This window comes from Canis lupus, chromosome 25 (genome assembly GCF_048164855.1).
Source record: "Canis lupus baileyi chromosome 25, mCanLup2.hap1, whole genome shotgun sequence".
Classification (NCBI taxonomy): Eukaryota; Metazoa; Chordata; class Mammalia; order Carnivora; family Canidae; genus Canis; species Canis lupus.
In genome coordinates, this window is record NC_132862.1 from 25,077,341 (window position 1) to 25,103,719 (window position 26,379).

A 26,379-nucleotide genomic window follows, 5' to 3' on the forward strand; every position below is an offset into this window, starting at 1 on the left:
AAAATATTTATTTATTCATGAGAAACACAAGAGACGAGAGAGAGAGAGAGGCAGAGACATAGGCAGAGGGAGAAGCAGGCTCCACGCAGGGAGCCTGACATGGGACTTGATCCCGGGTCTGCAGGATCAGGCCCTGGGCTGAAGGCAGTGCTAAACCACTGAGCCACCCGGGCTGTCCTCCCTCAGTGTTTCTTAAATCAACCTTCTTCTCTTTATCTCTATTCCAAGCACCCCAGCAGACTTAATGATTTTCCTGAATATCCTTTGGCTCCCTCCAATTTATTTTCTTTCTTTTTAAAATTTACTTTTCATTTTACAACATGAATAAACATATTTTGGAAAGTCAGATAATAGCTTAAAACAGTAAGTAAGGAAATAAATATGTAAATAAACAGACACAAAAATAGTCCTCACTGCTCCATCTCTTGTTTCCTATTCCACAGAGGCAGTCTCTTTCAGTTCATTTTTGTTGTTCCCTTAGGGAGTTACTCCATAAATCTAAATAATGTGCTTCTGTTGCCTTTTCTTGATCTTAAAAAAGTTATGTATTGTATTCTTTCTAATAAAATGAAAGTTTTATTATCTTATACCGCTATCTTACCCCACTCTTAAGCAATATCATTTATGTATGTTTTTTGTTAAATTAGAATCTATTTATTTTATGTTATTTATTTTATTTTTTTACTATTTATTTTATTAAGAATATGGATTTAATTATCAAGATGTTTCTTTTCTTAAAAAAGATTTATTTGTTTGAGAGAGAGAGAGAGCAAGTGAACATGTGCTTGCATGCAGGGGTGTGGGGAGAGAGAGAGGTAGAGAATCTCAGGCCGACTCCACTGAGCACATGACCTGAGCTGAATTCAGGAGTCAGATGCTTAATGAACTGAGCCACCCAGGTGCCCTAAAATGTCTCTTTTCTTACACAATGTTTTGTTTTATTCTGAGTTCATTAGTGCCTTTGTTTTACATTCTATAAATGTAAAAATTTACATTTACATTTACATTCTTCTGAATACTTACTAATATTTCAGTCCCAAACTAACACAAGTATCTATTCTCAACACATTCAAACATTCTGGGCTGGTCTCTCAGTTTCATCCTGGGACAACTCCTTTCTCAGGTCCTCTACTTTCCTGCTCCAACATAGATCGGTTGCTCTCTTTTCCCCTCTTTTTCAGCAATTTATATGACTCATTTTTTCCTCCTCCCTTAGCATACCAATTATACTTATTTATAAACAATCTTTCATGGCTACCCCAGAGATTGCAGTAACTGTTTTAGTCAGTTGAAGTCCACCTCCAAATAATGCTATACTGCATTAATTATTAATGCTATACTGCTTCATATTTAGTGCAACGACCTTATAGTAGAATATTTCTAATTCCTTCCTCCTGACCCTTATCACATTGCTGTCACTCATTTCACTTAACCATGTGCTATAATTACTCTGTATTACTATGATATATCAATATTATCAATAATTTTTGGTATTTATCTTTCTTGGTGTTCCCTGAACCTCCTGGATTTATAGTTTGATGTCTGTCATTATTTTTGAAAAATTCTCAGCTGTTCCTACTTTTTTTTTCTTCCAAGATTTTATTTAAATTCAAGTTAGTTAACATATAGTGTAATATTAATTTCAGGAGTAGAATTTAGTGATTCATCACTTAAATATAATACCTAGTACTCATCACAAGTGCCCTCCTTAATGCCCATCACCCATTTAGCTCATCCCACCACCGCTCCCCCCCAGCAACCTTCAGTTTGTTCTCTATAGTCAAGAGTCAAGAGAATTTGCCTTCCTTTCTGTTTTTATCTTATTTTATTTTTATTTTTCCTTCCTTTCCTTTATGTTCATCTGTTTTGTTTCTTAAATTCCACTTATGCATGAAATCATATGGTATTTGTCTTTCTCAGACTTACTTATTTTGCTTAGCACAGTATCCTCTGGTTTCATCCACATCATGAATCTTGCAAATGGCAAGATTTCCTTTCTTTTGATGGCTGAGCAATATATATATATATATATATATATATAGAAAGAGAGAGAGATATTGAGATATATATATCTCATTGTGAGATATATATATATATATATATATATATATAAAACCTCCTCTTATCCATTCATCAGTTGATGGACATTTGGGGTCTCCAGAATTTGGCTATAGTTGATATTCTGTTATAAACATTGGGGTGCAAGTGTCCCTTCGAATCATTTTTTCAATCCTTTGGATAAATACCTAGTAGTGCAATTGCTGGGTCACAGGGTAGTTCTATTTTTAACTTTTTGAGGAACCTCCATATTGTTTTCCAGAGTGGGTACACCAGTTTGCATTCCTACCAACAATGACAGAGGGTTCCCCTTTCTCCACATCCTTGCCAACATCGGTTGTTTCCTGTGTTGTTAATTTTAATCATTCTGACTTAGGTGAGGTGATATCTCATCATGGTTTTGATTTGTATTTCCCTGATGATGAGTGACATTGAGCATCTTTTCATGTATCTGTTAGCTATTTGTATGTCTTCTTTGGAGAAATGTCTGTTCATGTTCTTTGTCCATTTCTTAACTGGATTATGTATTTTGGGGGTGTTGAGTTTGGTAAGTTTTTTTTTTAAGGTTTTATTTATTTATTCATGACAGACACACAGAGAGAGAGAGAGGCTGAGACACAGGCAGAGAAAGAAGCAGGTCCATGCAGGGAGCCTGATATGGGACTTGATCCCGGGTCTCCAGGATCACACTCTGGGTCGAAGGTGGTGCCAAACCACTGAGCCACCCAGGGATTCTCCGGTAAGTTCTTTATAGATTTTGGATACTAGCCCTTTATCTAATATATCATTTACAAATATCTTCTCCCATTCCATAGGTTGCCTTTTAGTTTTATTGTTTTTTTTTTTTTATTGGTTGTTTCCTTACTGTGCAAAAGCTTTTTATCTTGATGAAGTCCCAATGGTTCATTTTTGCTTTTGTTTCCCTTGCTTCCAGTGACAGGTCTAGTAAGAAGTTGCTATGACTGATGTCAAAGAGGTCTCTGCCTGTATTTTCCTCTAGGATTTTGATAGATTTCTGTTTCATATTTGGATATGTTATCCATTTTGAATTTATTTTTGTGTATACTGTAAGAAACTGGTTCAGTTTCATTCTTCTGTATGTTGCTGTCTAATTTTTCCAACACCATTTGTTGAGGAAACTCTCCTTTTTCCATTAGAAATTCTTTCTTGCTTTGTCAAAGACTAATTAACCATAGAGTTGTGGGTCCATTTCTAGGTTCTTTATTCTGTTCTGTTGATTTATGTGTCTGTTTTTGTGCTAATACCATATTGTCTTTGTACATATGATTACAACTTTGATTATAACTGTATTAAAACTTTGTAATACAGCTTGAAGTCTGGAACTGTGATGCCTTCAGCTTTGGTTTTCTTTTTCAACATTACTTTGGCTAATTCAGGGTCTTTTCTGGTTCCATACAAATTTTAGGATTATTTGTTCTAGCTGTGTGAAAAAAACTGGTGTTATTTTGATAGGGATTACATTGAACTAGTAGATTGCTTTGTGTAACAGACATTTTAACAATATTTGTTCTTCCAATCCATGAGCATGGAATGTTTTTCCATTTCTTTGTGTCTTCTTCAATTTCTTTCATAAGTGTTCTGTAGTTTTCAGCTTTCAGAACTTTTATCTCTTTGGTTGGATTTATTTCTGGATATCTTATGGGTTTTGTTGCATTTGTAAATGGGATCCATTCATTGATTTTTTTTTCTGCTGCTTCATTATCAATGTATAGAAATGTAACAGGTTTCTGTATGTTCATTTTATATCCTGTGACTTTGCTGAATTCCTGTATCAATTTTTTGGTGGACTTTTGGGTTTTATTTTTTTTAAAGATTAATTTAATGTAATTTATTTATTTGAGAGAGAGAGCATGAGTGGGGAAAAGGTGTAGAGGGAGAAGGAGAAGCAGACTCCCTGCTGAGCAGGGAGCCTGATGTGGGACTCAATTCCAGGATCCCAAGATCATGACCTAAGCCAAAGTCAGATGCTTAACTAACTGAGCCACTCCGATATCCCTGGGTTTTCTATATAGAGTATTATATCATCTCTGAAGAGTGAAAGTTTGACTCCTTCCTTGCCAATTTGGAAGTCTTTTGTTTCTTTTTGTTGTCTCATTGCTGAGACTAGGACTTCCAGTACTATGTTGAATAACAGTGGTGAGAGTGGATATCCCTGTCATGTTCCTGACATTAGGGAAAAAGCTCTCAGTTTTTCCCCTATTGGGGATATTATCAACTATCATTACTTTAAATATTTTTTCTGTTTCTTTCTCTCTTTCTTTTACTTCTGATATTTCAATTACGTGCATATTATACCTTTTGAAATTGTTCCACACTTTAATTTGGGGCATTTCTATTGACATATATTCAAGCTTGCTGATGTTTTTCTCAGCCATATCCAGTCACTGATAAACTCTTCAAAGTAATTCATTTCCATTATAGTGATTTTTTTCCTAGTGCTTCAATTTGATATTTTATTAGAGCTTCCATCTCTCACCTTATTAGCAATCTGTTCTTGCATGTTGTCTGCTTTTTTCATTAAATCCTTTACAGCTTAATCAGAGTGATTTTAAATTCCCTGGTTAATAATTCCAACACTTGGGTCATATGTTCTTTGCTATGGCTGATTCTAAAACTTTGTCTCTTCAGCCTGTTTTTCCCCCTTTTGTCTTGTTGTATGTCTTATCAGTTTGTGTTGAAAGCCAGATGTGATGTATTGAATAATAGAAACAGAAGTAGGGAGGCCTGTAATATGCATTTGGCTGGGAGTTCAGCTGTATTTAATGTTTGCAGTATCTAAAAGTGCTGGAGGCTTCAAATTTCTTGAATGTTATTGTTTTTCTCTTATTATTGACTTTGGGCTTCCATAAATACTTCTCAGAGAGAATCTATGCTTTGTAACTCATTTAGATGTTCTATTGGAGTGTTGTTGGTGTGGTGGGAAGATGTGGGAAAGAAAAAATGTCCTATTATCTTATGAAATTTCAACCTTTCAATGGGCCTGTGTCCCTGGGATGGGATATGCACCTCCACAAGTATATCATAGTTTTTTTTTTTTTTTTTTCCCAGCTTAGGTGAGACAGGAAGGCTATTGGGGTTGAACTGAGAGAAATGCCTTTCCTTCAGGTAGAATAAGATTATGATAAGGTCTTTTCCCCTGGAAAATAGGAGAATTCTTTGGACATGTTTCACAATGGTTGCTGTTTTTCAATCCGTGTTACCAAGAGGATGATCTTTCTTAGTTTTTCATGCTGAAAACCTTGTGGGATTTCTGGAGATAAAACTCATAATAGTATGGAGGCCCATCTGACTCCCAGGAACTTCTCTTCCCTATGCTAGTTCACCCTCAGCTTCCAGCAATTCTACTTTTACAATTTCAAACTATCATTGAGCTGTTCCTACCAATTTATGGCTCCAGCATCTCTTGCTCCAGACAAACAGGTCTGAGCCCTCCCTGTGGATTTTCCTATCTCCAGACTGGAGCTGGTAGTTTGCTTTATGACCTCAATTCTTTGATAAGTACAAGAAAAGCTGTTGATTTTCAGTTTGTTCAGCTTTCTTGTAAGAATGGGAGTTACAACTTCCAAGTTTGTCTGAGTTGAAACTGAAAGTAATTAGTTGCTCTTTGACCTGAGGCACAGCTGTCTCCTTACGAATTCCCTCTCTGCTGCATGAAAACCCTGAATTTCTGGATTCCTAGCTCCCTCTTTTTGGTAAAGCTATTATTTTATTGGAGTTCCCAGTATCTTCCCGGTGCATGGGAATAAACTTCTTCAGACTTTGCATTTAAACATGTCTTATATTTTACATTCACAATCAAATCATACTTGAGCTGAGTGTGGAATTCCAGTTTGGGAAAATTTTTTTGCTAAAAATTTTGATGATCTACCTCCATTTTCTTCTAGTTTCCAATATTGCTTTTGATGAGTCTTAAATCATTATCATTTCCACTTCTTTGTATATGTGTGTTTTTTAAAAAATCTTTCACCTTTTTTCTTTTCTAAAACTTCACTGTTATTTACCTTGGTATGGGCCTTTTAAATTCATTTTATTGAGCCCTTAATATACTCTTTAATTTTAGGATTTTTTTTAGTATGATTTTGAAAAGTTTCCACTTTCTGTTTTTCCCCCCTTTGGATTCTGTTAATTGGATGTTTATTTTTGTCTTTGAGTCTATAATTTATTATCTTAAAAAAAAAACCCTCTTATCATATTAGCCTACTTTCTGGGATACTTCGTCAATTTTGTATTTCAATTCTTCTATGAATTATGTATTTGTATGTTTCCCATAGTTTTATATTAAAGGGCTTTATTTTTATTTATCTGAATATTCCTTTTGTTCTGGCTTCATGGATTGCCTCTTATTTCGCTGAAAGTTATTAATCACAGCACTTACTGAAGATTCCTTTTGCTTTCTCTATTATCTTTCCCTCCTCTGGGTTTTCTTGTGTGTATTTCTTGTTTGTTTGTTGTTTTGTCTCTGTGTTCATGTTGGAGATTCTTTTCAAATATCTGGACATCCTGGCTCTCTACTCATATAGGAGAATGAAGCTCAAAAGAAAGGATAGAAGCTCTATGTGAATAGCTCTTGTCTACTGGTGGTCTTTCCCGTAGGGTGTTGGTCACAGATACGGCTCTCTGATTGGAGAGCTGCATGTACCTTCTTACTAGTGCTGTTCAATGTCTCTAGAGAGGTAACCTTGTGTTTTAAACCAATTTGGGGGACAAGATCTAGAGGCTTCACTGCTCCTTTTATTTTAATTTTTTTTACAGTCTTTTTTTTATTTATTTATGATACAGAGAGAGAGAGAGAGAGGCAGAGACACAGGCAGAGGGAGAGGGAGAAGCAGGCTCCATGCACCGGGAGCCCGACGCGGGACTCGATCCCAGGTCTCCAGGATCGCGCCCTGGGCCAAAGGCAGGCGCCAAACCGCTGCGCCACCCAGGGATCCCTCACTGCTCCTTTTAAAGACTTTCAAACAAACCTCTTATTTGGTTTCATCTATCACTTCCACCTCTGGGAGTACCAGATGTCTCTAATTTCTGAGCCATTCAAGATTACTGTAGTGCAAATTAGCTTGATTCTCCTTTACTTCTGTCTATACTCTCCCACTCTGTGCCAACAAACAGACAGACAAACAGACACACACACACACCGTCACTTGAAGGCTCAGAGTTTTCTACATTTTGGTAAACCAGTTATCACTTGTTCAATTGCTTACCTGAGTGTAAATTTTTGGACACCATATGTCTTCTTTTGTATCTCTTCCTTTTCTTTTGTCCTTTTGAGTATATGCTTCTTTTATTCCTTTATTGTCCTTTTAGCGGACTCACAAGAGGGAGTGGAAATAAGCATTTATTCAGATAAACTATATTTATATCTCTTTTCATTCTACAAGTCTATTTGCTTTGGTGTTGTAACTGACTATAAAAAAGCCATATTTTAATGCTTTTGTCTCTCCATTTTAAGCCATTTTGACAAGAAAACGAGAGGAGACTGAAGAGAGGATGACTTTTAAATTTTTTATTTACCTCAAATCTCTTACAATTCTATTTAATCTTTTAATGAGAGGTTTCTATGTGACTATTAACATTTGTCTTCACACCCATTAGCGTCCAAGTTGGCTTGTATATTGCTTGTGTCCCATTTACCCTGATCATCTTTCTAATTCTTGGTCTCTCTAGACTTCTCAAAGAGGGTTTCTCTTTTTCCTCTCTTCTCCATGGCTTCCAATCTGTGGTCCCTTGTACTGGCTTCCACTACAATGCTGATGTCACAAAAGTGCCCCCATCAAGTTTACTTACAGCATAAAATCACTTTGCACGTCACGTTTACTGGTTCAGAAAACAAACATTTACAGAATTTTAAAACTTGTTTAGTTCCTGAGCAAACCCTATTGTGTACTCAGATTCAGACATAGAAAATAATACCTAAGCTACCTACTAAAAGTCATTTAGATCAAAAGCCCAGGCTTGCTCTTTGATATACAAGACCAAATATTCTTACTGCCCAGTTGTTAAGAAAAAGTTGCACATAAAAAATGCTAGCAATACAACACATCTGAGTGTCTTATTTGATGGAGCCGGCAAATACTATAGACATTCAGAGCAGGAGGTCAAAGGGAATTGGAGCATAAACCACAACATTCACTGAATTCCTATCCCATGAAGCCTATTTTAGGTGGTTTGGGAACACAGTGAGGGAGAAATTTCTAGCCACTTGGGTTGGCCTTTAATGATGCATTGGATGTGTATGGAAATACGTCCCATTCAAGAAGAAGGTAGACCCCAAAATACAGTGCCAAAAATCATTCCTGTGTGACTTGGAAAGGCGACGGCAAGGCCTGTCTACATTTGGTGTTCATGCTAAGGAAAAGCAGGGAATGAGGTTGGATTGTAGGGTAAAGGAAGAGCCAACAAAGGTAAGAGAACTTTAGTTTTCAGAATAAGGAAAAATAACACATTGCATCACACAAGTCTCTCAACGTAGGAAACGACTTTGATGCATTTCTATGTTAAATGAGGATACATTTACATAGCCCCTTCAGAACTGTAGTGTCTTATTTTTGTTTGTTGTTTATTTATTTGCTCTGTGAGTATCTCTTTTACTTGGGGAAGAAGAGAGAAATTGGTATGGTTTGTGTTCTATTCATATTGTAGGAAAAAGGACAGCAAGTGATTTATCCACAGCCCTGGCAACAAGATCCTTCGCCTTTCCGGACGGAAGAGGGTAGATTGGTTGTTTTGCAGGAGTCCAGCTGATCTTCATTTCAGACCGTCTTTACTAGACTCCAACATGCTAATGCAGAACTTTGGAAATTCACAGTTTCCGTCCCTAATGATTTACCTAAATAGAGGTTTCTGGGGCATGCCTGGTCATGAAGGACAGTGGGTCATTCTCCTAAGAGGCCTTCCTTGTGTTGGGGTATTGAGTCTATGGTGGTCGTCGGGTCATTTTTGTTTGGTAAATGACTTTGCATCAACTTCTCAAGTTTCACCTCCCAGTGGAGAAAGATGCTGGAGAAAGATACCAGGCCTCTTAGCAGTCAGCAGAGACTGCGCTCGGGGCGCTGCAGCCTGGTCAGCTGAGCAAACGGAGCTATGGCCCTGGATTTGGGTTTCGTGATGACTAAGCTGACCCGGTTAGTAGGCGGCTGGGTTTCTTTGTCCCTGCACACTTTCTGCTTGATGAGATGCTTAAGCAAACGGAATAGGCAACCGCTAGGAGGTACCCGAGCTATGCGTAGACGGCCGGGGCGATTAGAAATGGCTAACTGTGGGTCCCTCAGCCCCGCGGGTACAGGCTGGTGGCCTTCTTCCAAGGTCGGGATTGCGATTACCTTGCGGCCGGGGCGAGGCAGAGGTCTACGAGCAAACGGCCCTTTAATCTAAAAGGCGGAGGGGGTGAAAGGGCCCCCAAAGCATCATCACGTGCCAAGGGCTGCGCGCTTGGGCACCAGCTGGCTGCACATCTGGATGCAGCAGCGCCTTGCCCTGCAGGGCGGAGTCGAGGCGGAGGATCCCGGTGTGCACGCACCTCCCCGTGCGCGCGCGTGCGGGCCCGTGAGCCTCGGAGAGTGTGTACAGGAGGGTGTGAGCGCGCGCGCGCGCACGAGTGTCGGCCGGAGCGCGGCTCGGGGATCGGGTAATGGGGGTGGGGGCCCGGGAGGGGATAAATCTCTGCCGGCCTCCCCGAGCCTCTGCGGGTTAATGACCAACCAGTTAGTAGGGAGACGAGGGTGACGGCGGCAGGGTGCAGCCCCGGCGCGCCGGCTGCGAGTCGAAAGGTCGGGTTCTGTCAGCCGGTCTCCGCTGCGCTCCGATGTATCCATGCATTGGGGGTGGGGGGGATTTTTTTATTGTTTGCCTCTATCTCCGGAGAACAAGGGCGGGAGGGAGAGGCGCGCGCTCCAGGCGGATCTGAACGGGTCGAAGGAGGCAAATTTGCGGGTGGGGGAGGGAGGGGGAGACCTTGATTTCCACCAATCCCCGGGCGTTTGTCTGCGAAGTCCGGGGCGCAGCGGAAGGCTGCGGCGCGCCGCTGAATTAACTGATGAGAGCGAGTTCTTTTCTTCTCCGGGAGGGGTGGGGAGCGGGGGTCCTGGCGAGCGAGGCGGAGGAGCCCGGGGCAGGATAGCGGTCCCGGGCCGCGGTGGAAATTTCCGAGGACTTGGCGCGGCGCGGGGAGCGCGTCCGGGGGTGCCTGGCGGTGCAGCAGCGCGGGAGGCGGGGAGAGGCGGGGAGAGGCGGCGGAGGGCGCAGGAGCATCTCCCCGGAGGGGACGCCGCGGGCCAGTTGTCTGGGAGGGAGCCCAGCCTCTCCCCGGACCCGCGTAGGGCGACGGTGATGCTGCAGAACCGGCGGGAGCGACTCGCCGCGGCCGCTCTCTGCGCTCTCGGAGACCCCAGCGCCCGCCTTCTGCAGGGGAAGCGACCATGACCGGAGCTCGTGACTCGCCCCCCGGCCACCTCCCCTAGAAAGAAACCCTTGAAAAAGTTGCATTTGGAAAAAAAACCCTTGCGCTGACCTTTGGGGCCGTGGGGGCCCGAAGAAACGTGCGTGCGAGTGCAAACGAGAAAGCGGAAGGCGTGTGTGTGTATGGGGGGCCGGCGGTGGGGGGACCCTCCGCTGCCACTTTGCCGCACGCTGTGTTGAGCTCCCCCCGCCCCCCGCCCCCGGGCCCCCGGGGCTGCGATGAGCCCCTGCGGGCGGGCCCGGCGACACACGTCCAGAGGGGCCATGGCAATACTGGCGTGGAAGTTCCCGCGGACCCGGCTCCCGGTGGGAGCCAGTGCCCTTTGCGTTGTGGTCCTCTGTTGGCTCTACATCTTCCCGGTCTACCGGCTGCCCAACGAGAAGGAGATCGTCCAAGGGGTGCTGCAACAGGGCACGGCGTGGAGAAGGAACCAGACGGCGGCCAGAGTCTTCAGGTACTCCTCCCCTCGCGGCTCCTCCCGGCTCGTGTCCTTTACTCCCGGTGCGCTGGGGACAGGGTCACGGGCTAGCACCGCCTTGCAGAGGCATCTCTCCCCCAGTCCTCCTTGTCCTCCTCCCCTCCTTTGCCATTTCTAAACCTGAAGACTTTAGTCGGGGAGGGGGGGGGGTCCTTCCCCACCCCTTACACCAAAGAGATGTGCAGACACCTGCTTTGCTCACGTAAAACCTGTAAGCATTCCTTCCCCAGCCTGATCGTAGTCAACGATTCGCCCCATAACTGGTGGGAAGGAGAATCCAGGCTAACTTTGTCCTTTGCACTTAATGAGCATTTATCTCTTGGGCTCTGTAGGTGTTGGAAGCCATAGAGAACTAGAGGAAGGTAAGAGGCATCTCCCTGAGGCTAGGTGAGTGGTTGGTAACAGAAATCACTAATGAGGGAGTAATGGGCAAATCTTGGGCAGGAAAAACATGGACACCTAGCCAGGATCCTGCAGCTTTGTTCAGAGGGCCCACGACGAAACCCAGAGCACTTAACTGATCCCCCACTAAGAGCCGGGCACTGTGTGATTTTTATTGAAAACTCAACAACTTTCTAATAACAGTATTATCCCCATCTTACCAACCACAGACTGAGTCTTCAGAAGGAGGAGTTACTTCCCCAAGGTCATGTCATGTCCCTTTGAAGTGTGGGAACTGAAATTTTCAACACATAAAGCTCCTCAGCTCCCAGCTCTTTTTTTGGGGGGGGGGGGTGGGTGGAGGGGGGTCGCTTAGACTGTGGATGCCTTCTGGAGAATGGGAGATGGACTTTAGGTAGGGACTTGGAATCAGAAAACAAAAAACTGAAGCCAGGTTGGAAATCAGAATGCTGAGGATCGCTCAGAGGTTGTAGTTTCCCTTCCTTTCTGGGAATTTCAGCTTAAGTGTCTAAAAATAAGTTCTTGGCAGCAGGGGTTGTGTCGTTAGATTGGAGGGAAGGCAGTGCTGCTTCCCCTTCCTCTCCACTTTCCTGGGCATGTTCAGGGGACACACAAGGGCTTCTGTGACTGCCAGGTGCCCCCTTCCCCTTCATTCCCTGGGGCTTGAAGATGCTGCAGTTGGCTTTCCTGAGATTGTAGTGGTCTAGGTGAGGAGTGCTTTCCTTCGCTCTTCTGCCTAGGATCTTTCCAAGCTGTCTATGGGCAGCTGAGAGCCAACTTAAACATTTTCACTACTGTTGGTTACAAATGTTCAGAAACATCTATAAATTTCAAAAAAACTTTTTAGACATATCGTTTCCTTCTCCTTCTGGGGCCTGCTCCTGGAAAGAAGGTCAAAGAGATAATAGCCAATTCTTTCAGGGGAAGACATGAAATCTTTAAACGGGGAGGGAAGACTTGCCTTCTCTCTTGTTCTTTAGAATTCAGCTATCATTAAGCTTGAAAATAATGCTACACCCCTTAAAAGTAAATAAGGGCTAATTTTCTCTCGCCTTCACAGTATTGATTGTTGGACTCAAAAGCACCCAAAAGGCATATAGCATCCAGCAATTCTTTTCTCTAAAGACAGGAAGCACTTTTACTCCAAGTGATATAAGGAAATGAATTAAGAACTTCCCATTGGTTCGTAATGAAAGAGTCCATTTTTTTTGTATGGGAGGAAGAATAAGAAAGCTCTGTTGCTTCCTTAAATAAATTTTTTTTGCATGATATACTCGAGTGGAAAATGCTTCATATTCTGAGAAATACATGCTTTTCATTTCTGAGACAGACTTGTCCCTTGCTGTCTGTAGCCTGGGGTAATCTTTAGTGTGTTTGGCTGTCATTTGGTGTAGTCTCTGTGCAGAGAATTACTAATAGAATCCACACACTATAAAAAACTGCTTAAACACATATCCCTTAAAGTCAGTGTCTGTAAAAGTGTATAAGATGCACCATTGCTTGTTGAAAAGAGTTTGGGCTTTGGAGTAGAATTCTACACTAGTAGGATTCCTAGACTGAGGGTGCCATGACTAGATAGATAAGCAGCAGAGTATCTTTGGTAAGCCATTCTGTCTCTTTGAGTCTTAGTTTCCTTATTTATAAATGGGGATAAGAGCATTTACCTTGCAGGGTTGGTAGAGGTTCAAATAAAAAAATAAAAAACAACTACTGCAAGTGTTTGGCACATATATCCAGTCAATGGTGCTATTATAATTGTCATGAATTATAATTCTCTGTATACATTACAGCTTATATAAGGACTTCTGGCCAGCCCGTAAGAATTTGGAATGCTTTGGGCACCTGGGTGGCTCAGTGGTTGAGCATCTGCCTTTGGCTCAGGTCGTGATCCCGGGTCCTGTTATTGAGTCCTCCTCGGTGGGGCTCCCTGCAGGGAGCCTGCTTCTCTCTCTGCCTGTGTCTCTGCCTCTCTCTCTGTGTCTCTAATGAACAAATGAATACAAAATCTTAAAAAAAAAAAAAAAGAATTTGGAATGCTTTGCCAGCCAAAGTTGCAGAGAAGCACTACTGGTCAATATATTGCCCCCACCCCCCCATTTCTTTACACTGAACGTAGTAAATTGGGACGAGGAATTTTAAAAGATAAAAGTATCGTGGTTTGCTAAGTCAAAAAATTTTTTGTACTCTGCATGTGTAATAAAATCTGTTTTTTAAAGCATATGGATTGTTAGTATGTGGGCAGTAGTGTATGTTTTTAAAATATTAGACAGGTCAGCCAGAGGCCCTTATTATGTTAAGAAAGAATAACTTTTGCAAACAGGTGTCTGTGTTTTTCAGTCTAAAATATCTTCCACACAACTAGAAATGTATATGAATGCACAGTTTGCACTTTTGTGTGGAGATACACGCATATTTATTCATAAACTGTGGTATATGTCATGTATATGTATACATTTATACACATATTCATATATACACACATACAAATAATTGCAGTCAGTCAGTTGACTAGTATTTAATGAATGACTCTAATACACCAGATTTGAATTAGGCCCTGGGGGTTAGCAGTAGCCGGGATGGGCAGCTTGCTTTCTCTGAGATGGCTTACCTCCTACAAGGGGGTGACCGACAAAAACAAAGGAGTAAAGCAGTCGGATGATTTAAAGTACTGCTAAATGCTCTGAGAACAAAGGAGAGTGTTTCATTATGTTTATTAGCATTAGAGTTGCAGATTACATTTCGCCCTCTGTGCTTTCATTTACTTCTGTGATTTTCTTCTCTTGGCTCAGACTTTAAGTACGACTACTCAGAGGGGGAACCTTGGCAACTTGCAAAGGAGAAGGCAGCAAGAAAAGTCACAGAGCTGCAAGAGCTTTAAACTAGATAGGAGGTTGTCTAACATCCACATGGCAACAGAAGGATAAAGCAATCAATTGACCCTAAAGTAGAAATATTGGAGAGTTTCTCTGCAACTCTTGTTGCTTCTGAATGAGTAGTCAAGTGGTGTGGGGAGATGTTGAACCAAAGTGGCATTTGTCTCTTCCATCAGGGCCTTACCCACTTCATTTGTTTCTCTGAAAGGAACTTCAGTTCACAATTTATGCTCAAGACTTTATCTTTGGCATTGGACATAGTAATAATGACAACAAGAACAACAGCAAAACCGACAAATTACCAGGAGCCTATAATGTGCATGGCACTAGGCTGAGTGCTTTCAATGTACTGTCTCATTTAATTCTCCTAACAATCTTATATAAATGGATATGTTATCATCCACGTTTATAAAGAGGAACATGTCCAGGCCCCTGCCAGGGATTTGCTGTACTTCCAGGGACAGGCATATGTGTTTATAATTAATTAACCAACTGGACATAGGGACATCAAAGAGAGGCAGTATAGCAGAGAGAAAAACTTAGGGACTTGGGAGCTGCCAGAACATGGTTGGAATCCCAGCTGTATCCCTTTCTGATTGTATGATCATTGGTAAGTTCAACCCTCAGAGCTTCAGTCTCCCCATTTGTAAAGTGGGATGTGTAATGATTTCTTACAGACTTGTAGTGCACGTTGCATGGTGGCATAGAGGAAGCACCTAGAAAGATGTTTGCCACATACTTCTGTTTAATATATGGTCATTATAGAAATAGAAACACAAGCAAAGTGCTGGGGAAGTTCACAAAACATGGCTGTTAATTCTGCTGGAAGGGGGGAAATCAGAGAGGAGGTGGTGTTTGCACTAAGCCTTGAAGGATGCTAAAGTTGGGTAGTAGTAAGAAGTGAGGGCAGAAGGATGTTCTAGGCAGGGAGAACAGCCAAGGCCAAAGCAGGGAAGTGTGAAAATTCTTGATGTGCTTCCTGTATGGAAAGGCATTAATTTTTCCCACAGAGAACATAGTAGGAAGGTAGACTCAGAGGTACACAGCGGCCAAGTCACACTCTCTGAATGGGCTTAAGGTGAGGTTTATGAAAAATGAACCAACACCAAGCATCCAAGGGCACTGGTCATGTGTCAGCTGTCAGCAGAGTTGGCACACTGCTGTTACTGGTGGATTGCTGGATATAGGATAACACTCCAAAGAGCTTTGAAAATTCTCTATATTCACTGAGTGCTAACCAGTACTCTAAGCCATGATGTTCCCCTTTCCTTTACCAAATTCTGAACGAAATACTGCTCTAAGCATTTTGAGCTTTATGTGCCTTCTTTTCTGTCCATAGTTTTGAATCTGTGGATCCCAGAAGCTTCAGGTATTTCCACAGCTGTCCTGGTGGCTGCAGAAGGGCACCGGGGGTGGAGGGCTGAGAGGCAGGTGCAGCCTTCGGTATAGATGGGATTTGAGGTTTATGTTTGTTAAGGTAAAGATTTATGTAATGCCCTCTGAAAGGAGTTTAGGAAGAATATAGTTTATAGTAAATTTTGGTGTTTAAGAAAATAAGCTTCAATTATGTTGTGCATTTACAAATGAGAAAAAAATTCATTAGCAATAACTACAATAGCAAAAAGAAATCATTAACACTCATTGGCCATATAAGATGACCCAGGCCAGGTTCCCAGTGCTTATATTTCTTAGCTTTTGTCCTCACAGCTACTTTACAATAGATATTTATACGTACTTTGTTTTATGGATGAGAAAATAGAAATTCAGAGAGACTCATTAACAAAATGATGGGTCACGTTTCCAACACAGAGCTATTTGACTCTAGCCTTATTGGCTCGTTCCCTAATAATCTTAGATAAACGAGGCACTGCTGTCTATATCTCTTATGATGTGGCCATGAATACTTCTCCATCATTATCTTCATCAACGTTCCTCTTTTGGTATAGTAATGCTGAAACAAGCCGGGCTGTGTTAGTTTTGTGTGTATCATTCCCTCTGCCTGAAATGCCTTTCCTTCAAGGCCACAACTCCTTGCCCTTTACCTGGCCAATTCTCACTCATCTCTTGACAGTGCATTTACTGGTTAAGAGCAAAGATCCTAAAAGTCAGTTGCGCTAAAATTCTGATTCTACCATTTGCTATGTTCTGAGCAAATCAGCCTTTGCTGTCCGTTTCCTCATCTGTAAAATGTGACAGTGGTTGTTGCTGTGGCAGTGGTGGCAGTGGCTGCTGCTGCTTCTCCTCCTCCTCCTCCTTTTTAAAATTTATTATTTATTTATCTATCTATTTATTTTCCCTTTAAAATTTTTTAAAATTTTTATTTATTTTATTTATTTTTTATTATTTATTTTTCTAATAAATTTATTTTTTATTGGTGTTCAATTTATCTTTTCTTTTTTTTTTTTTTTTTTTTTTTTTGATAGTCACATAGAGAGAGAGAGAGAGAGAAAGAGAGGCAGAGACACAGGCAGAGGGAGAAGCAGGCTCCATGCACCGGGAGCCCGACGTGGGATTCGATCCCGGGTCTCCAGGATCGCGCCCTGGGCCAAAGGCAGGCGCCAAACCGCTGCGCCACCCAGGGATCCCTCAATTTATCAACATACAGAATAACACCCAGGGCTCATCCCGTCAAGTGCCCACCTCAGTGCCCACCACCCAGTCACCTCCACCCCCCGCCCACCTCCCCTTCCACCACCCCTAGTTCATTTCCCAGAGTTAGGAGTCTTTATGTTCTGTCTCCCTTTCTGATATTTCCCACATGTTTTTTCTCCTTTCCCCTTTATTCCCTTTCACTATTTTTTATATTCCCCAAATGAACGAGACCATATAATGTTTGTCCTTCTCCGATTGACTTACTTCACTCAGCATAATACCCTCCAGTTCCATCCACGTCGAAGCAAATGGTGGGTATTTGTCGTTTCTAACGTCTGAGTAATATTCCATTGTATGCAGAGACCACATCTTCTTTATCCATTCATCTTTCGATGGACACCGAGGCTCCTCCACAGTTTGGCTATTGTGGCCATTGCTGCTATAAACATCGGGGTGCAGGTGTCCCGGCGTTTCACTGCATCTGTATCTTTGGGGTAAATCCCCAGCAGTGCAATTGCTGGGTCATAGGGCAGGTCTATTTTTAACTCTTTATGTGGGTCCTTGTAGTATTGTTGTGAGCATTAGAATAGATAATGTATTGAAAAATGCTTCTGGCATATTAGTGCTTAATCCATGTTATTTCTCTTCAAGGTAGCTTACCTTACTCTTTTCTTCTTCCCCAGGCTGTGTTAGAAGCTTCTCCTCTCTCTTTCTTTCTCTGTTTTTTTTTTTTTATTGCCTTGTGCATAGTATTGCATTTCTTTTTTTTTTTTTTTTTTGCATTTCTTTAATCATCAAAAAATATCTACTCCTCTGTGTCTACTAGTTTTATCATAGAAGATGCTAGAACTATAGCAGCTAACTTAAAATTTACTTTCTTGAAGTTTATGGACTAATGAGGGAAGACATAATGATGGATAAAAATGCAAGTGTCTGGTAGTGACAGGTGTATTTTTCATGATGCTGCATTAAAAGTACCAATTTATTTGTCTGCCTTTTCTGTTGGCTCGTTCATATTTGCATTCCCAGAGCTGAGTGCGATTTCTGATTTTTGTTGAGTTACTGTGTGATGAACGTGCCAGCAAGGTGTGAGACTGGACAGCTAATCGGTGGGTCAACAAATACTTAATGAGGTCCAATATTCTGGTTGGTCATGTGGAGACCAAAGGAGGAAATGGCATCTACTCTTTTGAAAGAGCTCTTACTGAAGAGCAGAGTTTTCAGTCTCAACACTACTAACATTTTGGGCTGGAAGATTCTTTGTTGTGGAAGGCTGTCCTGTACATTGTAGAATATTTAGCAACGTCCATGGCTCTGTCCACTAAATGAAACAAATCAATATGTCTCCAGATTTGAGAAAATGTCTTTTGGGGGGCAAAATTGCTCTCGGTGGAGAACCATTTTCTTTGGAGAAACAAAATCAACCCATTGACAAGATTTTTAAAAATCCCAGAAAATACGCAATGAAGAACTACATCTGGAAACTACAAACCATAAATGCTTTGACTGCGGGAAGGGAAGTGGGTGAACTGTACTTTGGTGGCCAGCTCTTGGTTAAAGAAGGATAGCAAGAAGGCATACATTTTGGGAAATTTACTTAAAGCAGCTGTCTCTGTTGAAAGCTTGTGTGAGAGGTGCCCAGGGTTCTCAACAGTGCCCTGCTTAGACCCTGACAAGAGGAGCAGGGTGGGGAGAGGGGGCTCACTCTGTTTCTCCTTTGTTCTCAGCTCTTTGCAAAGAGGAAGGCATCTCTGGGGCCTTTGTAGAACAGGAATTCCCTACCCAAATGACCCAAGCTCCACGTCCACAGCCTGCTTGCCTGTGTGAGGAGTTCCCCATCACCCACCATCAGGGTGGCTTTTCCCATTGCTGTGAGCACTCCTCGGCCCAAGGGATGGCCAAGGAACAGTTCTTCGTGGGAGGCAGAGGCTGTGAAAAGAACTTGGAGATGGGAGTGGGGGTTTCAGGTGGACACATGGTGGTGGCTACCTGTGTCCCCATGTTCCAGTATCCAAATGCCTAGAGTTTGAGAAGCCTAAATTGAAATCTGGTCTCCCAGTTTGTTTACACAGGTATATTTGTTCAGGGAAAAGAATAGGGAGTTAGGACATATTTTTTTTATCCGTTTGTTTGTTGATTTGATTGTAACTTTTACATATTTAGATACATTTGTGCTTTTGTCCTCTGCCTTGCAAATTGAGGGGAGTTTTTGCACCTTGGAAGTCTATTAGTCTTCATTTTGGAGAACAGTATTTAGGGAGCTAGTTGGATCAATTGAATAATTTTATATGAGTGTAGAGTATGGCCGGATTTTCTTTTGACAGAGTTGTATTAGGAAGCCAGAACTGGTGAATAATGAACATACAGATTATAACCCACTGAATGAGATAGTACAAGCCACTCACGCAGGGGCAGGAGGGTGGGGGTGGTAGTGGGGTAGGGGAGAACAGATATTTCCCTCTGCATCTCAGTTCCCACTTTGGGGAAGGGAAATCCATATGGGTCATTTTGATTGAAGATGCAGCTTTCAATAAACCCCAAGGGAAGCAGTCACAAGATTGATCAGATTCTAGAATCCCGGGGGCTCAGTGAGCTGGAGGAAGGTCTTGAATGAGCAAGAGAATGAGAGCAGGGTAGCAAGCACCTAGGACTTTATAAGGTGATTGGAGCAGGGGTCACTAACGTTTTTTGGGCTTGACTCTAAGTGGTTATTTTATTTTTTTATTTTATTTTATTTTAATTTTAAAAAATATTTTATTTATTCATGAGGGAGAGAGAGAGAAAGAGAGAGAGAGAGAGGCAGAGGGAGAAGCAGGCTCCATGGAGGGAGCCTGGCGTGGGACTCGATCCCGGATCTCCAGGATCACACCCTGGGCTGAAGGCGGCGCTAAACCGCTGAGCCACCCGGGCTGCCCCTAAGTGGTTATATTAAAAGGTTCCCCAAGAAAGGTAAAATGGGAACTTATGTCAGGAATCCTAAACTTAAGTTCTTATCTAAATGTCCAGACTGTGGGTGTGAGCAGGGTTATCACACTGTAAAATGTTTAGGCAGCAAATCCGGAAAACAAAAGTTTTTTTCCTTAAAATTTGTTTTTCTCATCACAGTTATAAATCATAGAAGTGATGCAGACTATGTATAATTAGTGCAATGTCTTTGGTGGTGTTGATAGATTTCTAGGAAAATACAGTACTTTTTAATCTTTTCATTCTATTTTTGCCTCTTTTGGGAGTTGTTGACCTTGGGCAGGCTGCTAAACCTCTGTTCCTTTGTTTTGTTATCTGAAAAATGGTATATAATATGCTAACCTAATTCCTAGGTATATGATAAGAATTTAGATAGTTTGTGTAGAATCCATAGCCATCCTCACCTGGCTGCATGAGATTACGGGATGCTGGTTCCCACCTAGAAACAGTCTAGATCTCAGAGCCCCAGAGAATCCGTTTTTTTTTTTTTTTTTTTTTTGTAAGATTTATTTATTTGGGCAGCCCCGGTGGCTCAGCGGTTTAGCACCGCCTTCAGCCCAGGGCCTGATCCTGGGGACCGGGGATCGAGTCCCACGTCGGGCTCCCTGCATGGAGCCTGCTTCTCCCTCTCCCTGTGTCTCTGCCTCTCTCTCTCTCTCTCTCTCTCTCTGTCTCATGACTAAATAAATAAAACCTTTTAAAAAAAAGATTTATTTATTTATTCATGAGAGACACAGAGAGAGAGTCCCACAGACGTGGGACTCGATCCCGGGTCCCCAGGATCAGGCCCTGGGCTGAAGGCGGCGCTAAACCGCTGAGCCACCCGGGCTGCCCGAGAATCAGGTTTTGATACTGGTTGTGTCATTTATTAACTTTGTGACCTTGAAAAAATTACCTGGCCTCTCTGAGCCTTAGCTGTGGGTGGCAGTACTTACCTTAAGAGGATTAAGTGTTGAATTATTGCTAATTATTAAGCCATAATGATGAGAAAAGCTGCTTCCTGGGACACAGCTTATGCCTATTACTGGTACTTTCAGTAATGGAATATCTAATGAAATGTGACCTTATTACACACTCTCTTCTTCAATAGTGTTAGTACTAAGGATGCTGTAAAACGGGCAGTAGAATTTTAAGGAAGAGAACAGAGTCCAGACATAAATCACTGGTTCATTCATTCATCCACATTTACTAAATGCCTGTTGTGCACCAGGTAGGGGCTGGGATACAGCGATGAAAGTTAAGACATGGTTCCTGATTTTATAACATTTACAGTCTGGCCTAGTGACATTAGTTAAGTTAGTAAGACTTGAGTAATGTAGTGTTCCAAGGGCTACGGTTGGTCCGTTTCAGATAATTTTGCTGAGTTTCGAAGTGATTGATTTTTTCCCCTTTCTGTTGGACTGTCTTCCAGCTATGGCATTGCGTAGAGGGAAGCAGCCAAGACCAGAGGAGCTGTGTCACTCCTTTAATTAGGTGCCAGGAGGAAGCTGAAGTGAATTCAGAGCTACACATTCTCTATTATTCAAGGCTTAAGTAACAGTACACTACCAGAGATTTCCAAGTGAGTGTAATGAGAACAGGCTTTTGGAGGACAAATTACTTATCTCAATTATTGATACAACAAATATATACATGATTTTATGTCATAACCTCGTGCTTATTTAAAAAATAATTATTTAAAATAATGTTCATTATTTGTCTGATTTTGGAAGCAATAGATACTGTAGAAAAAATTTAAATGTAGTGAAAAAGGAGGAAAAAAACCCCTCATAATTCCATCCCTCAGAAGTATTTCACTGTGAACACTGTTTCTTTTGTGCATATTTGTTTGCGTTTGCGCATTACTAAATTGTATATATTTGTATATTTAGTTTTATGTTCTTTTTTATCCATTCAGTGTTACATCTTTAACATTTTCTCATATAATTAAATAATTTTGAACTGCTAAGCTTGTGATAAGATAGCATTATGATTTTCATTTTGGAAAAAAAATTATTTACTGTAAGTTTTTAAAAATGTTAACAATTTGGAACAAATTACTTTCTTCCAAAGAATCCTTATAAAGGATATCATATTTGCACGTTAGATTTTTTTTTTAGATTTTTCTTTAAATATTTTTTCATATAGATTTGGTAAATACTGAGCATGGGAAATCAAAAAGCCTCTTTAAAGAGTTTTGCTTTCTCAAAGTTGGCATTTAAATGACAAGAGCAACACTTTATAAAAGTAATTGACATTTAATCACCTAGAGACAAACATTGCTAATATTTTGGCATATAGTTTTCTAGAACATTCAGTGCTTCCTCTGTGTGTGTTTATCAAACAAAAATATAATGAATTTGACAGTATATTGTAGATTTTTTAATGGCAATATATATAGATTTACATCATCCCTTTTTATTTTTTAAAAAATTCTTTATTTAAATTCAATGTAGTTAACATATACTGTGTTATTAGTTTCAGGGGTAGAATTTAGTGATTCATCAGTTGCATATAACACCCTGTGTTCATAACATTAAGTGCGCTCCTTAATGGCCATCACCCATTTAGCCCACCTTCCCCACCCACCTCCCCTCCAGCAATTCTCAGTTTGTTTCCTAGGGTTCGGAGTTTCTTACGGTTTGTCTTCCTCTCTGTTTTAATCTTATTTTTCCTTCCTTCCTGCTATGTTCATCAGTTTTGTTTCTTAAATTCCACATATGAGTGAAATCATATGGCATTTGTCTTATTCTGACTTATTTCGCTTAGCATAACACACTCTAGCTCCATCCACAGCATTGCAAATGGCATGATTTCATTCTTTCTGATGGCTGAGTAATGTTCCATTATAAATATATATACCACTTCTTTGTCCATTCATCAGTTGATGGACATCTGGGCTCTTTCCATAGTTTGTCTGTTGTGGACATTGCTGTTATAAACATTGGGGCACATGTGCCCCTTTGAATCATTATGTTTGTATCCTTTGGATAAATACCTAGTAATGCAATTGCTGGTTCGTAGGGTACTTGTATTTTTAACTTTTTGAGGAACCTCCATACTGTTTTCAGAATAGCTGCACCAGCTTGCATTCCCACCAACAGTGTAAGAAGGTTCCCCTTTCTCCATATCCTCACCAACATCTGTTGTTTCCTGAGTTGTTAATTTTAGCCATTATGACTGGTGTGAGATGGTATCTCATTATGGTTTTGATTTGTATTTCCCTGATGCTGAGTTATTTTGAGCATCTTTTTGTGTGTCTTTTGGCCTTTCGTATATATCATCCCCTTTTAATGGCTGTAAGATTTTCCTTTGTTAGTATAGTCAATGATTTATTTAAGTGATCCACTATTATTGAATATTCATGTTGATGCAGTATCTCACCTTTGTAAATAATGCTGTGAAGAACATCTTTTTGTATACATCTTAAATGTTTAATGTTTATTTTCTTAGTTTAAATTTCTAGAAGTAGTTTCTTGACAATTTCTTTCCCCCTACCATCAGTTCTTATTACTGGCTTCTTTGGTTGTTTAGAGAAATTCTTCAACTTTGGCTAAGGGCAGATTTGAGTTTTCTTCCATTTCAATGTGGACAGTGATTGCGTAAATAGAAAACATACAATGATTGTTAACATTAAATGATGAAATTCTCTTTTAGGAATTTTCAAGAGGCAGGGAAGCAACTGGGAAAGATTCCCGTGCAAAGGATGTGTACAGTGGCAGTGACCTCTGTATGAGGAATTGAGGACTGTGGTGACCTCTGTATGAGGAATTTATTTAGTGCACTGGAAGATGTGCCTTTGTTATGGCTATTCTCTTCATTACAGAACAATTGATAACTAGCTCAGTGTTTCATTTTTGTTTAAAAAGAAATGACTTTATGGGACCATTTGTACTATTTTCTAGGATTTAAGCAATTAAAAACCATAATTTAAAAAAGAAATATACCTTTTCCTAATGACAAGGTAGAGATTTCAAGGGAAAGGATTAATGTCTTAAATTAAAAAATAAAGCAATTATATGTCATGACTGTTTTTTAAAAAGTCATTTTCCTATTCACTAAAATTGAACATCTTGGGGGGAACCTAAGTGGCCCAGTTGGTTGACTGTCTGCCTTCTGCTCAGGTCATGGTTTCTGGGTCCTGGGAATTGAGCCCTACATGAACTCCTGGCTCAGTTGGGAGTCTGCTTCTCCCTCTGGCCCTGCTCACTCCCTCTCACATCCACTTGTGCTCTCTCAAGTGGATGAATAAAATCTTTGAAAAAAAACTGAAAATCTTGGACTTGAAACTAGAACAGATTATATCCATCTGTGTGGAGGGTAAGAGAATAGTAGAAAGGCACAAAAATCCCATGATGATATTTTGCTGGGTTGGTTTTTTGGAAGTTGAGTGTTAGTGATTGATTGTGTTGACACTGGACTAAATCATCTCTATCCTATGTTCTTGTCCTCCTTTGCACTTGTTTGAAACAGCTATACATAACAGTTTGCTTTGGTGCTTTAGGGTCAGACATTGAGTCTTGTTTATATTTGTCTGCCTCTGATCCTTCATCACAGTCTTACTAATTGCCTAACAAATACTTGTTTTATGAATGAAAACATTACATTTTCTACAAGGCCTGTAGATAGTTATCTGAATAGTTCAGTGGTAGTTCATTTATTGTCTAATATTGAGACTCTATGCTATCAGTATTCACTACTAATTCATTTGTTCACTCCTTCACTCATTCGTTTGTCCAATAATTAACTATTCAGTGCTTTCTGTGTGCCAGGTACTGGTACTAGGTGCTGAGAATCAAATAGTTAGCCAAGAAGACATAGGCCTTCCTCTCATAGAATGGATAAGCACATAGTATACATTTTAAAAAGAACAGTGGGGATCCCTAGGTGGCTCAGCGGTTTGGCGCCTGTCTTTGGCCCAGGGCGCGATCCTGGAGTCCTGGGATCGAGTCCCACGTCGGGCTCCCGGCATGGAGCCTGCTTCTCCCTCCTCCTGTGTCTCCACCTCTCTCTCTCTATGTCTATCATAAATGAATAAATAGATCTTTAAAAAAAAAAAAAAGAACAGTGATATTCTCAAAAAAAAAAAAAACAGCTCTCAACTCTTTTTTTTGTTGTTTTTTTCAACTCTTTTTTATGGAAGAAAAACAAGCCCATGTTTAACTTCACTTTCAGCATTTAGCTGTGTCTGTATTTGTGCCAAAGTCCCTCCTCTGGTCCACTCTGTTTTTGGCCTGCACTGTGACTGTGAAGCCAGAAGTCTTTGTACAGTTTAGTGGTATATCTTTTGATTCTGTTTAACTTATGCAACATCTGAAATATTAAGAGAGGAAAAAGCCCTTTGAAAAATTGCTAAAAGATACGTGAGTCCATGGGGGAAAGCAAAGCTTAGTTACCAGTAGAATAAAAGAGACCTAGAAGCAGGCTGGCTTGGATGGGGATTGTTTACTTTGTAAGCAACTGGTCTTGACTCAACCAGCCACCTTGCCATAATATAGAAAAGGAGAGGGTATTTGACAGGAGCGGGTGGAAATAGAATGCTGTGAATTGAGGAGTCTCAATTGTGGTAAAAACAGTCATTTTTTAAAAAATATTTTATTTATTTATTCATGAGAGACAGAGAGAAAGAGAGAGAGAGAGAGAGAGAGAGAGAGAGAGAGAGAGAGGCAGAGACACAGGCAGAGGGAGAAGCAGGCTCCATGCAGGGAGCCTGATGTGAGATTCAATCCTGGGTCTCCAGGATCATGCCCTGGGCTGAAGGCGGCGCTAAACAGCTGAGCCACCTGGGCTGCCCAAAACACACTCATTTTATTTTTTCCTAATAACTGCTCCAACCGTGCAGTGGTAGACCTAACTCCTGACCTCCACTCCCCACCCCACTTAGCTGGCTCTAATGGGACTTTGGCTAATATTGCCAAATTTTATCAACTTTTATCCATCTTGATTATTGAGACAGTCTATTCTGGTGCTTAGCTCAGTTTTGTTGATTTTATTTATTTATTCTTTAAAGATTTACTTATTTGAGAGAGTGAGAAAGTGCGCATGAGCAGAAGGAGTAGAGGGAGAGGGAGAGAGAATCTCAAGCAGACCCCAGGCTGAGTGCAGAGCCCCACATGGGGCTCTATCCCATGACCCTGAGGTCACAACCTCAGCTGAAACCCAGAGTTGGGCACACAACTAACTGTGCCACCCAGGTTCCCCTCAGTTTTAGTTTATTTTAAAACACAATGAAAGCTCCCATGGCTACCATTTCTGTCTGCTTTGGCTCTACCTGAAATTCCAGCAGCATGTAGTAGCAGCATGAAAGGTATTTGCTGGGGTGGATCCCCACTCCACCCACTTCTAGGAGCTATTTCTTCCCCATTGGACAGGGAGGACATGAATATTCACAGTCCCTTTCCTCTCTTGATGATTGTGGCTTCTCAGGTGAACCCTGAGAGGCTGCCCACCTTTTCTAAGGGCAAACTGGCCTGCGTTCCTTCACCTGGTGTGCAGCCTTGTAGGCGGAATACTGGTAAGCACTCCATCCACCGGCAGTTCCCCATTCTTGCCACCCC

General features: G+C 41.2%; 1 protein-coding gene across 1 annotated transcript in view; it reads left to right on the forward strand.

Moving 5' to 3' along the window:
- The first annotated feature begins 9,543 nt into the window (after positions 1–9,543).
- Positions 9,544–26,379, forward strand: part of ST8SIA1 (ST8 alpha-N-acetyl-neuraminide alpha-2,8-sialyltransferase 1) — a 152,417-nt gene continuing 135,581 nt past the window's right edge. The window contains exon 1 of the mRNA XM_072798714.1: positions 9,544–10,988. Coding sequence (XP_072654815.1) covers positions 10,753–10,988 — 236 coding nt within the window. The 5' untranslated portion in view covers positions 9,544–10,752. The remainder of the gene's footprint in view (positions 10,989–26,379) is intronic.